At 42.1% G+C, this 14,410-nt stretch overlaps 1 protein-coding gene across 2 annotated transcripts; it reads right to left on the reverse strand.

The window, feature by feature from the left end:
• Window positions 1-4,230: 4,230 nt before the first annotated feature.
• Window positions 4,231-7,088, reverse strand: LOC146498224 (caspase-8-like). Of its 2 annotated transcripts, XM_085141557.1 has the most exons (6): window positions 6,119-7,088; window positions 5,650-5,993; window positions 5,533-5,564; window positions 5,305-5,407; window positions 4,680-5,223; window positions 4,231-4,591 (listed from the first exon to the last, which is right to left on the reverse strand). In XM_085141557.1, exons 2-6 carry the CDS (start codon window positions 5,984-5,986, stop codon window positions 4,453-4,455), a joined length of 1,155 nt encoding a protein of 384 aa, XP_084997683.1. In that variant the 5' UTR covers window positions 5,987-5,993; window positions 6,119-7,088; the 3' UTR covers window positions 4,231-4,452. The 2 variants fall into 2 exon arrangements, with proteins under 2 accessions (XP_084997683.1, XP_084997684.1); XM_085141558.1 differs by having other exon boundaries at window positions 5,650-7,088.
• Between the last annotated feature and the right edge of the window lie 7,322 nt (window positions 7,089-14,410).

Genomic DNA, 14,410 nt, shown 5'->3' on the forward strand with positions numbered 1-14,410 from the left:
AGCGCTGGAATCAATAAGATGATGAAAAACACGCAGGAAAAATGTTGATCATGTTGAGTATGTTTATTCCAGTGTGCAGAGATTGGCTAATCTGACCAGGAAATGTTATAAATGGATTGTCGGAACAATCAGCGTTAAAATCACCTTTGACAGTCCAGACTAAGATGGCGTTGGACATCTTCAGGGCGGAAAAGGGTTGGTGTGACCAAGGTGTGGTTTGGCTTGTTGTATGTATATTTCATAATGATACAGCTCTGGATGGACCAGTTACCAGGGCATGGAAGGAGGACAGACTTATTAAATGAGGAGAAGGAATTTTCTGGGATTGGAGATCCTGTGGGTGAGTGGTTGACTAAAAGCATGCATAAAATAAAAGCTATTTTTTGTTATTGATTGGTAATAGATTGATAATTGGCCACATTCACAGTTGTATTGACTTGTAGTGGATGTAGTCTACTTCATGTTTAAGCACTCTAATTAACAGATTGAAAATAGTGACATTAAAGGAAGAATATGCAGCACCACCCTGTCAGATGCCAGTGCCGGTGGGGCTCAGTGATGAATCAGGTGAGCTTCATGGCTGAATTAAAACATAGAGGCCCCTGCTGTGGTCAGTAAGGGATAAAAAGGGTGTGTTTTACTGTTATTTTAGCATCAGCATTATTGTTACATTAGAATCATATAACAAACATTGCATTGAACATTTATTAAAGCTATTGACATATTAACATTTGTATTACAGTGATTGTTATAACCCCATGTTAATCTTCTATCTACAGGTGTCAAAAGTGGTCAACAAGTTCATGTTGAAGTGAAGTTCATAATAATACAGGTTTTGTTTGTAGACAATTGTGAAGACGCAGGCTCTGGGCGGAGCCAGGAGTTGAACAGATCTAACATGACAATTAAATTGATTTCATTCCCTAACACAGGATAACAAGACTGGAGCAACGACATTGGATAGGAGAAAGTCTGATACTTTCTAAGATATGAGGTCACTAACCTTTTTTTTTAATTTTCTAGCTTAATTGAATGGACACATGTTAGAATTAGAAATGGCTAATTTGTTTTTTATGTCTTTTATTAGAATGAGTGGTTTTAATCATTTTTATATATATCTTGCAAATGTGCTTATAATGAGTTGGCACTCGGTCTTTTGAAGGTCATAAGCTTCGTTCGGCGATAGTCCGGACTGATAAAGTGTAGGAAATGCCTTGAGTGCAGCAGGCTAAATGCAAACACGCTTACACACACATACACTAAATTAGGATAAGTCCTTGGGACATTCTGAATATTTTAAACAAATTCTGAATCACCAAAAGATCAGTAGACAGCAACATTAGATTGTTAGAGCTAGGAAGAGAGGTGTTTTGGTTTTCTGTCTCTTACAGAGAAAGGAACAGACACCAGACGAGGTCACAGATATACGAGGATCCTTGGCAGCAGAGACAGACACGGTGACTGCTGAAACATCAACTGGGTTCAAGTGTCATGGCATTTTGGGCTCCAGTTAGTCACCTAAAAAGGATGGATCAAATAAACACAGCGATAACCACGAAGGGGTTGACGGAAATCCAGGAACACCACACCAACGACGTTCGAGAGGCTGTTGGTCATAAGGAGAACACCTTTCTGTTCCTTTTCCTGGGGAACACAGCTGTGATCCCAGAATACACAGATCATTGTTTGAAATCGGGGCAGAATAATCCCCTGATCTGTGCAACGACTGAAGGGTTGTCTAACCCCTGAGGTTGAAGGAAACGAGAGCAGAGGATCACCCGACTGGAAGACACTGGTGCCTACAGCAATAAAATAAAGGTTAAAAGCTCCTCGGACAGAGGTTCTAGTCTGAGTACGTTTGGAGGGTATAAGGTAGCACCGAAATAAAGCTGTGGGAGAACTGGGGAGTGATGGGAGTATAATCTGTACCTACTGTTGTTGTTGTAATAAAAGTTTTTCTTGCATCTGAACTGCGTAAACACAGAGGTCATGTCACATATGGTTCACCCAACAGGGGGACAAAGGGCCTCAGGAGTAAGGAGAAATGAACCCGGCAACATTGGATTGCAGGGTGTAAGTGAGCTCTTTAAGTCTAAAGAGCTCATCAGGGGGAATTGTGGGATTATGATATTATTTTATGCCATGTTAGACCCCTAATTAAAGATTGTGAATTATTATGTAGTTTCAGTTTGCATTATGCTCCTGAACTAGAAGAAGGTGATAACTATTACATTTGGTAAACTGATTTGCATTACATTAGACTGTTGATTTATTGTGAATGAATGATATTGTTTTATGATGCATTATACTGCTGAGTTATAAGAAATACTGTTCACAGAAAGTCATCGCCTTATTTGTCTGATTAGAAGAGAACAGAGCATACTGCCCCACCTCACCAGGAGCAGATAAACAGGGAGCCAAGGTCGTAGCTTAGGCGCTGTGTGAGAAAGAATGTGAATGTTTAGGCTTTTATGATTAGGTGGGGGCCATTAGAGGCTATAAGAGTTTGATCAAGGCTCCACCATTTTGAGATCTGATGCTGTCTGCTGTATGGTGTCCATCTCCCACGCGTGTGTTCATTAAATCATCGTTTGACTTGACCCGGCCGGACCAGTGTGGTTATTTTTGGTTTTCCTCTTGTATCCATTCCCAATATTTGAATCCGTAACACAGGCAGCATGCTTGCTTTTCAAAATGATGGCCATTTCACATGTTATAGCAACAAGGGAGCTTAAGTGATTTTTTTTTTAATTTGATCATTTGAATTTATTTATTTAAAAGGGACAGTGCAGTTTAACATAGTTCAAGTGCAAGACATGAAACTGATGTACCGCACATAGGTTTATAGCTACTGCTAATTTTCAACAATTGTCCCTTGTTGGCCTTACAATCTAAATAGATACATTTGTAGATATTATGTTTCTGTTGCTAAAAGTCAATTTTTTTTCATTCAATATTCTTGGCAATTCTTATTTTAAACTTAGTAGGATTTCAGAAATGTACAGTAAACCTATCCCACTAAACCTTAAACAAATGTTTGATTCAGTGTCCTTTGTAGTGGACAGCAAGACTCCCACATTTTCAACCTGTGTCCACACTTCAGGAAGCAGAGGGCTGAGTGATGTAGAGTTTTTTAAATTCTGGATTTCACTCAGTCAGACTTGCATATAGGATGAGATGGAGGAGTGCAGGGAGGTGAGAGTCAGAGGGCACACCAGCTTCTGAGGAGCCTGAGAAGGAAGTCACTGTCACTTATGGACAAGCGTGTAACCAAAGGTGTTTTTTGGCTCTACCCGTTCTTTCTTTATGGATTCAATTTCAACTCTATTAACACTGGGTTGAAAGACTAACAATAAACATTGATCAACTGATGTAATCACTGATGTAATCACTGATGTAATCAGATCACTGATGTAATCAGTGATCAGAAAGCCAGGTTCTTGAAAGTGTCAAAGCACACAAACCACAGGGAGATGCTCATCTCTGCAGGCAGCCCAAACATTTATAAGCTGCATATCATACGTTAATATCTATGACATGACTTGAATCTGGATATATTCAGTACTATTTATAGCGATTTCAATGCGTATAGACAGATTGTTTAAGACTGTTACTTTCCAGCACTGCCCAGATGACTTCAATGCCTTCAATCAGACGATAGAAGGCCAGTGCAGATGTTTCCTACAGCACTTACGCAATACCTATTAACCATAATAGGCTTCAGCTGTGGTCTCTTTGCTCCAGCACAGACCACTCAAACACTGGGATGTCCTTCTCTGAACTTCACCTTCCTTTTTTAAATCAAGTATTTATCTTCATCTAACAGTTCAGAGATCCACATGAAAAAAAAAACAAAACAAAATGAGGGACAGAAGAAAATAAACAACATTTTTGAAAAAAGGTTTTGCTGGAACATGTTTCTTTCAACCACATATAGTAGCCATGGTAATCTTTCAGGATTTGTGGAGAGAGAAATCAAGTCAAACAGTTCTGAAGCAAACTGATGTATTCTGAGAGAATTAAAAGACATTATAACAAGTTAAATGTAACATTTTTATTGTTACTATCAGGAGAGTGTTGTGAGATTTGTTGTTTGAAGAAAAAAAGTAACCTTTTTGATTGATTAGGTAATGTTACTAGGTTTAAGAATGTAAAGGCTCAGTTTAGGAAAAGCACCCGTGAAGCTTCACTGCAGCACATGTAAAAACCTCCCAACACAAATAACACCAGTTGTGTTCCCAGTCTGAGATTTATTCTTTGATATTAAACTGCTACATGAATAAAATGCAACACCTCAATGCGAGATTCAGATTTAGAAAAATAAAAGATTTAAAATGATGAGAGAAAGATGGAAAATATAAAGGAAACATTTTAAGAAACATAATAAGTAACTCTGAGTTAATCATGCATCCCTAGTTGCACAGTAAGATGTGCTGTATTTCCATGATGACTTCAGGTGCGCTGAGGTGGCAGCACAAGTTTCTTTCTCAGGGTGAATCTCACTTCAGGCATCTGCTTGTCCAACGAGGAGGTCTCGCTATGTGCTACATCATCGTTCACGTAGTGGAGGATGGAGACGATGTCCTCGCCCCTAAGAGCATTTATAGAGATACAAAAACATGTTGATATCACTGTCAGGGTCAGTGTACACATGTGTTTGGTGATTTTAAAACAATTACCTGGGACAGCGCTCCTTCAGCTGCTCACAAAGAGACTGAATGAACCAGCTTCCATTGACTATATGTCTAAATGAAACATGATCTTCAACAGTGGCCATGGCAACCAGAACATCAGCTTCCTCAGGGATGGTCAATGGTGAAGTATCATCATCAGTCTCCATCAACTGCACTCCACGCTGTTTGTTACTTCCTTGGCAGGCCTGGATCAGGAACACTTTGGGCTTACCAGTGAGGACAGACTGGTCACACCCCCTGAACTTTCGGGTAATTTCTTTAATGGGGAAGGGGTCCCTGTCAGTTCCCAAAACAACACCCTTTTTTCTGTGACTCAGAATAGAGCAGATGAAAGCATCACCGTGCTCAAGAACCTGCTGAGGATCAACAAAGCTGCTGCCATCCCACTCTTTAAAGTTGAACTTCTGCAGCTGAGACATGTCTGCCAGGGAAGCAACAAACGTCAGTGCCTGATCCATCTGATCCTTGGTCAGGTCTTTACACATCAGCACTCTGAAGCCCAGCCAGCTGAACACCTCTGCCAAGCTTTCTGCAAAAATGTAATTAGAGAAAAATATTTAAGCACCAGATACTAACAAGAAAGAATAAAAAATCTGCCCCTGAAACTTACGGGCGTCTTTATCTGATCCTCTTCTTGGTGAACCATCCAAGAAGTTCTTATTGTTTATGATCACGCAGAGGCCGACGGGCCGGCTAATGATTTGATAAACATCCTAAAGAGTGGACACCAAGATTTTATATGTGTTACTACAGGCTGCGTAACCACAGAATTTCATCTACATATCTGTCTCAAGCGATGTCACAAGTGTAGGAGGCTGTTTCTGCATCAGCATCTCACCTTTGACATATTTCCATCTTGTGGCAGAACATCTGAGGGAAGAACAATAAAACTGAGTTAAACAACCAAACACAACAGGAGACACAGCGTTTCTATACAGTGTTACGTGTGTGTTACCGTGCTGACATGAAGACACTTGGACAGGCTTGGATAAAAGGGGGGTGTAAGTCAGTTGTAAACTCGCCAGCTGAGGGAAAGTTTCTTTAATGGCGCCATCGGTTTGCAGGAGGTTCAGGAAGTCTTTGCATTTATCTTCTCCTTTATTCATGATCGTATCCACGAGCTCACTGACGTGTGTCTCCACGTTTGCGTTGTTGATGCTTTTAAGATTGTTGTACTCCCGCTGAGTGATCAGCTTATTCTCATAAACTTTGTTGAGAATTAGCCTGCGGTCTCCGGACAGAATCCCATGAATGGCTTTTTTATTGCTCCTCATTGCATTTTGGGCCGACATGCTGAATCTGCGCAAAGGAAAGAGTCAGAGGTGATCCTAAACACTACTGTCTATGAGAAGGAAGTAGTTTACTACAGCTTACTATCGTAACAATAGCTGCACATTATATTACATAAAACGTAATTCTCTTACGGTCAGTTGGAACTTCTGCTGTCCTTGAAAACGAAACCTCGTTCCTTCTCTCAAATAACATCCAGCACGAAACTATCCCGCGTGTCGCTACCCGATCCGTACCGGAAACCCGATCGGTACCGCGCATGCGCGAAAGGTGTCTACTTCCGGTCGTAGCGTTTTACGATAGTTACGGGTCAGAGTATCGGTTAAGATGTTAAGAATAATAAGTATATCTTAAAATGTTTGCAATAATGAAGCATTTCAGTACAATGTAGACAAAAACGAAAAATAAAAAGATAGTTACGGATCGGGACTCCCCGATCCTTACTGCGCATGTGCAAAGTCGGACCGTACAAATCGGGTCTACCCGATCCGTACCGCGCATGTGCAGATGTTTTCTTCTTCTTCTGTTCGTTTAATGGCAGTGTACTCCCCAGTGTACGAGGATACTGCCACCTTCTGACCGAGCGGATGAACCCTATTGTAAACTGAATTGGCGTCATTACAAACGTGTGTTAAATTTGATTCAGTGATAGTCGAGTGTGTTTATGCTTGTCTGTGTGGAGAGGATTGACTGGAATAGTGATGATGATGTCCGCTATCACTGTCAATTGTCAGTAAACACTTCATCTGGCTGATGAATCTTCACGTGACACATTGCTAAGTCTGTATTATTAACTCTGTAATTAGGCGCCATTCTTCTTATTTTACGGCGCTGTTGTTCAATCGGGGACGCTCTCTGTTGAGGAGAAAAGCATGAATTTGTTTGTATACGGATTATCCATTGTTTAAATGTCCCGGGGAGTCGAAAAGGAGGCAGAGCTGTTGAGAAATGCTAGGAGCTAACTGGGCGCTAACCGTATCGTTCAAATATATTGAATGTCGCAATGTTGGCAAAGAGAGGAAGTGACGTAAGATTTGCGCATGCGGGGTACCGATCGGGTTTCCGGTACGGATCGGGTAGTGACACCGCGTTCTGAGAACAAACTCGGAAGTGACTCTCAGATCCTCCAATAAGGCTTTGGAGTTGACGTCACGCCGCAATGCATTATGGGAGCGCAGCGCCATTTTCGGGGTCTACGAATTAAAACAAACACACTGTTGGAACGACGACTACAAGAAAGATGCTTAAAAGCAGCTCAAAAGAGAATGGACTGTATAGAGACCGATTGCGTCCAGAGGCGAAGCGGCGGTACTTGCAGAAAATAGCGTGCATTGGAAATGTGGACCCGTATGAAACACGGCTGTGGAGTAGAAACCCTGAAGACCAACCGCTATTGACGTAGCCTGACATATTTTCGTACCTTGTCTGTGGAGTCAGCGCGTACAAGTCGTCATTCAAACAAAGGTAAGTCAGCTCGAGTACTGCGTGTGAAATGCGTTTGATTTCCCTGCAAACATTCAGATTAGTGCAGCATAAATTCATTCATGAGGGGAAATTACAGTGAGAACATGTGGAGGCTGTTAGAGGGATAACATAGTGAGTTCAGTGCACTGATGTGACATTGTCCTGAAGGATTTAGTTATTCTTTATGGTTAAAGAAATTGCACTAATTTATTCATATTTATTATAAATAATTCTAATTATACATCTTGCTTCCATATTTGTATCTTGTGTCACTAAAATACATTTTATTTTAGTTTTATACATTGATTAATGACCTGCAGAATCTCCTTATCATATTAAGGGATTCATAATTGTCACTTTATGCTTTCTCCATCTCTAAAGTGATGACATCCTTGCATTACATACTTTAGGTTCATTTTCTGCAGGCAGGTTTCTGACAGAGAACAGGCAGATTAACACTATAACATGCAGCCTTCTATAGATGGACACATAAAGAAATGAAACATGTATGTGCTAACTTTCTAAAAACTTTGTTACATTTATGATAAAGTAGATTAAACACATTTATGTCAGCCTTGGCTCATAGTTCTTGTCTTTAAATGAACTTTGTGTGTGTTTCAGGTCCTGCACTCTCAAAGACTGAATGAACGAGCATTGCAGCCATGGGTCACTGTGAGCATCACAGGGAAGGTTGAAGCCGCCCACTGCACCTGTAAGGCCGGAGTCGTGGAGACCTGCACCCACGTCACTGCTCTTCTGTTTAATGTAGAAGCAACAGTGTTGATCTGTGGCACAGGACTGTTACAGATGAACCTGCATGCTGGGTTTTGCTGGGTAATGTGACCAAGATACAGTCAGAGGTTGGCCGTAAGATAGACTTCTCCTCTTCAGCTGCCCAAAAAAAGGCTCTTGATCAAAACATAAACAGACCATCCGTAGTGACAGGGAAAAGGAGCCGTCCTCAAAAAAGAAAAATCCCACCTGCTACTGTGGAGGAGTTGTCACTGCTGGAGGATACTTGGATACTTTGCTGGAGCACAGTAAAGCTGTGGGTTGTGGGAATGACCCATAATGTTTTATCTAGGGGTCTAGATTTATGCCTGTAGTGCACTGCCATGTAAATAATTTGCATTTACTGAATATGTACTCACTGAGTACCACTGTTCAAAAATTGAATAAAGAAACAAACTAATTTCTGCCTCTTTTTTTTTTTATTATTATGAAAACCACTTTATAGAACATCACATCCGTTACAATGTAGAATCCAGTCATTTATAGTTTACAAATGACAAAATGTTTACACAAAATCATGACAGTGTTTACGTGATATCAACCACTACTAACATTACTTTATTTACTGTATCTTTTGGAAAAAATACAGCAATTTTAACAGCACAATACTTAAGAATATTTAACAGGAGCAGGTTTCATATTTCCCTGGTTTTATTATCACACTGTTCACCAAAATGCAGCAAACCTTCACCATCTTATCCAGAAGGGTCACCTCTTCACCCTCACATGGAAGAAGTAATCTGATTGGCAGGGTGGTATGTTTGAAGCAGGTCCCTTGTGTAGCGCTGGAACCCAGTCACGATGTGTTTCATCCATTTCATAGGCTGGTTTGCTGCAATAATGCCAAATAATTAGCAACTCTATAAATAGAAGGTGGTTCTACAAAATCACTCAGTAGGATGTTTGTTCTAATTTGCTATGAGCTCAGAGTGCATCGAAAATAAAACTAATAGGCTATAAAGAGTGATATGAACATATTTAGAACTTACCGGAATGAAACTGTCTGGAGCACCAACAGATATTTGGAGATGGAAGAGAACTGGATATCAGCTCATCTCACAGCTGCTATCCAGGCTACACACCTTCGTTTGCTAACATTGATACATGAGCTGCCTCGTGTTGCTTCCAGGTTGGGAAAGAATGAAAAGATAAACCATTTTCAAGCTTATTCTCTTGCCGGTCGTGCGATCGAACATTGCAGCCGACCACACAGCAAATATGAACCGTGGCTGTTGCGTGTGCCTTCGCTCCCTTTTCACTTGCGCTAGACCCCGAAAATGGCGGATCGAACCAAAATCCTTTCCACGCCCACCCCCGTGACATCACGCTCCAAAGCGACTACACGCTATACAATAGCGCCCTCTACTTCTGGACAGCAGGAATAACAGGTTTACAGCCTTTGGTGTCGCACTGAGAAGAAGCTGTGCTCCAGCACCCCCGGTCGCAGCAGAGAGTATTCCCCACAAATCCCCCACCCTGCTGCAAAAACGCACAGTATTATTATACAAACATAACATATTTTGTAAAGATCTCACTGTGAATTTCACACTGAATTTATCCGTGTGTGTGTGTGTGCGTGCGTGTGTGCGTGTGTGTGTACACCCATGTACAATTGTACATTGTAAATCATGATTAAAAGACATAAAAGCTGCATTTTAAGAAAGAAATTTAAGGAGCGCATTGTATTTACCATGATAATTTATTTGGTGAAGGCAGACCTTTTGTATATGTGTAAAATAAACCACATATCTGCCAACCTCCTGTCTCAGGCTCAGGTGTTCCACTCCCATTGCCCCATTCCCACACACTGATATCTGAGGATGGAGGTTAGTTATTTTATGTCACAAAACAAGTGGAATTGTGTAAGGAAAAAAAAAACTTTCCTTTTTGCTAAGGCATATAGGATTCCCATGATGCATTGAGTATTTCTTCCTCAGTTACATTTCTCACTCACTGTGTGTTAATAGACCTCTGCATTGAATCCTACTTGTTATTAACCTCTGTCTCTCTTCCACAGCATGTCTTTTATCCTGTCTTCCTTCCCTCACCCCAACCGGTCGCAGCAGATAGCCGCCCCTCCCTGAGCCTGGTTCTGCCAGAGGTTTCTTCCTGTTAAAAGGGAGTTTTTCGCTTCAAACTGTGGCCAAAGTGCTTGCTCATAGGGGGTCATAGATTGTTGGGTTTTTCTCTGAATGTATCATTGTAGGGTCAACTTTACAATAGAAAGCGCCTTGAGGCGACTAATGTTGTGATTTGGTGCTATATGAATAAAATTGAATTGAATAGAACAAACAGCAGCCCGATATCAGACAGAGCTGTCATTAAACAGAAGCTATGAACACAACTCTCTTGAGTGGACAATTGAAGAAGTTTGTTTCAAGTTTTAGATTTAGGTTGCTCTTCATTTTGTTTTGATGCCACCAAAGAAGACTGTGTTGAAAAGCTTTCAGTAATGAACCGTTTTTCAGTACAAGCTTAAATGCTTCAGAAAGCTTCATTTAGCCAGCAGAAACACAAAGTCCATTGAGCCAAAATGGAAGGAAACACATGGGCAGACAAAAAGTACAACACAACAGAAAGCTAGGACAAACCCAGACTTTATATACAGACAGACGGAGCATTAATAGAGAATGAGTCACATCTGGGGAAAAATAAGAAACAGGTGAAAATAATCAGATAACTAAACAGGGGAAGCAAAAACGCACAAGAGACAGACTAGAAAAATAAAACATTATGGCGACTAAATAAGATATGGATGAAACACGGGGAACGTAAAATAAACTTAACCAAGGAACAGAATACAATCAAACTAGAATTATGAACAGAACACAGACTACAGGTAAAAAGACCTGATGATATAGACATAATGAAACCAGCCCTACTATAAAAATAAAAATTGCATAATTACAACAGACTAAGGGTCAAAGAAAAACCTAAAAATAACAGAAATTGAGCGCGACGAGAAGTCTGGGCTCGGGAGAGCCCGAGTGCCCCGGAGGGACTTTCCCTGCCGGATACACGATGGACGGGTGGCAGAAATGGAGGCTCGTGTGCCTGGCGGGACTGTCGATCGAGGACGCTGAAGATATTTACCTATTCGGAACCATGATAACGGGGTTCTTGCTGATCGGAGCTGGCATGGCCCTGACTTATCGGAGAAATAAGAGAGCGGAACCGGCTGTTCAAACCCCCCCAAAGCTGCCCGCTGGAATTGAAGCGACGGGACCTCTCACAACGAACGCAGCATGGTTAACACCTTGGAGACGCTTATGGCTGATGTGAAGGCTCAAAACAACACCATTGAGCGTATGGTGGGATACATCAGAGAGGGCCCTGCTCAAAATGACAACCTTGAGCGAAAGCTGGATCACATCACAGAACGGATCACAGCAGTTGTGAGGTCTCAGAATCAAAAGAATGATAACACCACGGATCAGAAGTTTGATACCATCATGGGGAGGCTCGCGGCTCTCCAACGGGAGATAGAGAGACCAGTATCAGAGTGTTAAAGATCAGCTTTGAAAATTCTCAATAAATCAACAAATTCGGGATCAAATGCAGACACCACCACGGCGCCAGCTGCACAGGCCCAAGGCTGAAGCCGGACAAACACTCCCTGATAACGACTGTGATTTGACTATTCTCCCCATCCCATGCAAGGCCACCTGGATTGGCTGGAGGACTGTTTACTTAGCCTGTGTAGAGGAATTTCTTTCACTAAGGTATTAATCACATTATTTCATTGTTTTAACATGTCTGACACTCATACTTAAGACAAATGGTAGGGGGTGTAGCAAAGATGTTGGGGGGAAAACAGGAACTCCAGAGGACCAGTCTTTTGTCTCTTGAGGACTCTGGGAAGTAGCAAGGGAGTGTGAACCTTAAGGTGTGAAACAGCTGTGTACTGCCTTTTGTTCCTGGAGAAGGTATTTAACTGAGAGGTTGACTTTGGCTCAGTGAGACTCTGCTGACCGTCGGTCCCGCGGCCATGGGGCTCCACAAGCTTGTTTGTATGTTGTGTGCATGAATTAAAGAATGCTAGCTACCGCTCACCGCTCGTCTGCAGGCTTTATTTAAGTGGGAAAACTTCCACAACAAAATGGCGCTGTGAGCAGGGTGGTCCGTGTGGTCGCTGAACAACGGTTCCGTGGACGGGCTGATCACCCCTGAGGGAAAAGGTACCTTTGTCCTACCAGCTGTTGAAGCGAAGGAAATGGAGGAGTCACGGAGCCGTGTGTTTCAGTCACCACCGAGATCATCGATTTTGAGGGGACTTCTGCAGATGGGTGAGTTGTAGCTAACTTGTATACAGTCATGGAGAGTTTTTTGTCTGGCCGAGGGGGGGAACGCTGGCCGACCCCGGAGTTCGAGTCTCCGGGAGGAAAACCTGGTGGTTTGAGGCCCCAGGCTTGTGTTGGGTACGGCTCATCACAAGGACATTGGCTCGAGCGCGCTGTTGGGGAGAAGCCGGCCCAGACCTGTGTTCGGTCGAAGTACGTCACAGGGACAGCAACTCGGGTACACTGTCGGGATCCATTTCCGTGTACTATAGTGCACGGAGTGGCGGTGTTCGTTCCTTGGTCCGTAGAAGGCAAGGGCCTCACGGGGGACGCCTCGTGTAGTAAAATGGGATCTAGATCAAGTAGATCGGCAGACGTTCCACCAGGCGGCCAGAGACAAAACTCAATACGTGACTGTATGGTAAGAATTGAGTAAATGTGTAGTGTGTAAGATTGCGGAGAATGGTTGTGTGGGAAACGTTGATGTGTGTGTAAAAACAGTGAAAAATGGGGTTACAAAATGTTGAAAATGGGGAACAAAAACAAAAAAAAAAAAAAAAAAAAAGAGAGGAGTGTAGAAATGTGTGTAACAGTTGTTTCCAACTAGAGGGAGAAGGTGGTACTGCAGGCCACCAGCTCCCCTAGGGTGGACACACGAAAATTTCTTTTTTTAGCAGAATTGTTGATAAAAATAAGCAAAATAGGAAGAGGGTTTGGTGTTTTTCAACGTAGAACAACTACAATCTCTCTGGGTTTTTAAGAAAGGGGAGTTCAGAACCAGAGAGGGGAGATGTGTTGTTTTAAGCAATGAGAAGAATGATCAAAATGTCTCAGTGTGTCACTCGCAGGTGAAGAGCAGACCCGGATCAATTTTCCATGTGCAGCAGTCGGAAGAAATTATAGGTTAACATGATTAGAAACACTCAAGCCAAGTTTTGGCTAAATTGTTTTACAGCTTAACTTCCATGTGTTTGTCACCCTGAGAACACAAGCTCCAAGAATCTCTCCCTGAAGACAAGAAATGCAGTTCCAGAACAACGAGATGGATCTCGAGAGCTCACAGCAGCATCCTGAGTAGTGAAGAAAAGGTCCAGCAGCAACAGCTGTGCAAGACAGCGACAGCAAGGAGAAAAATGGCATCATCATGACTGGATGGATGGATGTGCATTTCCAACGAGCTGCACCTTCACTGTGTGTGAATGGACTTTTGAAAAGACTGCTTGAGTTGGACATTTGCCACTTTCGGCGCAAAAATGGCAAAATGAGAGTGTTAAAGACACAGGACAAAGCTGAAAGACAACTGACTCTCACTGGACTGCTGCAAAGGGCAGAGATGAGATGAGACCACAGTCAAAGGAGAAGGGGACAACATGGAGGAAGGCTGTTGTAGTGTGGGAATGAAATTTGGGTTTAGGAAACTGGGAAGAAAAACGACTGCCTTGCGTGGAGAATTGAAAAGTGTCTGGAGCACCGCAAAGAGGAGAGGTACACAAAAAATTACACAAACAGAAAAATGCATTAATCCTACTAACACAAACACACATGCAATGAAGCTCATGAAGACCAAATAGCATTTTAAACATTTCTGTTACCATCATCTTGTCCAGTTAGCTTAGTAGGTTAAGAAGTGATACATAGACTAGTGAACTAGTATTATTTTTGGGGAAGGATGATTGAATCAGCGGTGAACAGAATGCTGCGGGAGGGTCAGATGAGTGGGGACTAATAGATTATTGAGTTTCTGGTTTCTGATGTGTGAGGGAGGTTTTATCATGACACACATCTGGGTACATGGGGAAAACAAAAACTCATTTTCTAATAGAATATTGCTGTTGTGTGAGGTGTGTGACTGGTGGATGAAAGTTTTGGGGATTTACTTGGCTGATGCAT

This window comes from Neolamprologus multifasciatus, chromosome 18 (genome assembly GCF_963576455.1).
Source record: "Neolamprologus multifasciatus chromosome 18, fNeoMul1.2, whole genome shotgun sequence".
Lineage (NCBI taxonomy): Eukaryota > Metazoa > Chordata > Actinopteri > Cichliformes > Cichlidae > Neolamprologus > Neolamprologus multifasciatus.

Coding starts and splice junctions, on each gene's coding strand:
- LOC146498224 (XM_085141557.1), bottom strand. CDS start 5,986: ATGTCGGCCCAAAATGCAATGAGGAGCAATAAAAAAGCCATTCATGGG. Junction 5,408..5,532: donor AAGATGGAAATATGTCAAAG/GTGAGATGCTGA, acceptor TCCACTCTTTAG/GATGTTTATCAAATCATTAG. Junction 5,224..5,304: donor AGGATCAGATAAAGACGCCC/GTAAGTTTCAGG, acceptor ACATTTTTGCAG/AAAGCTTGGCAGAGGTGTTC.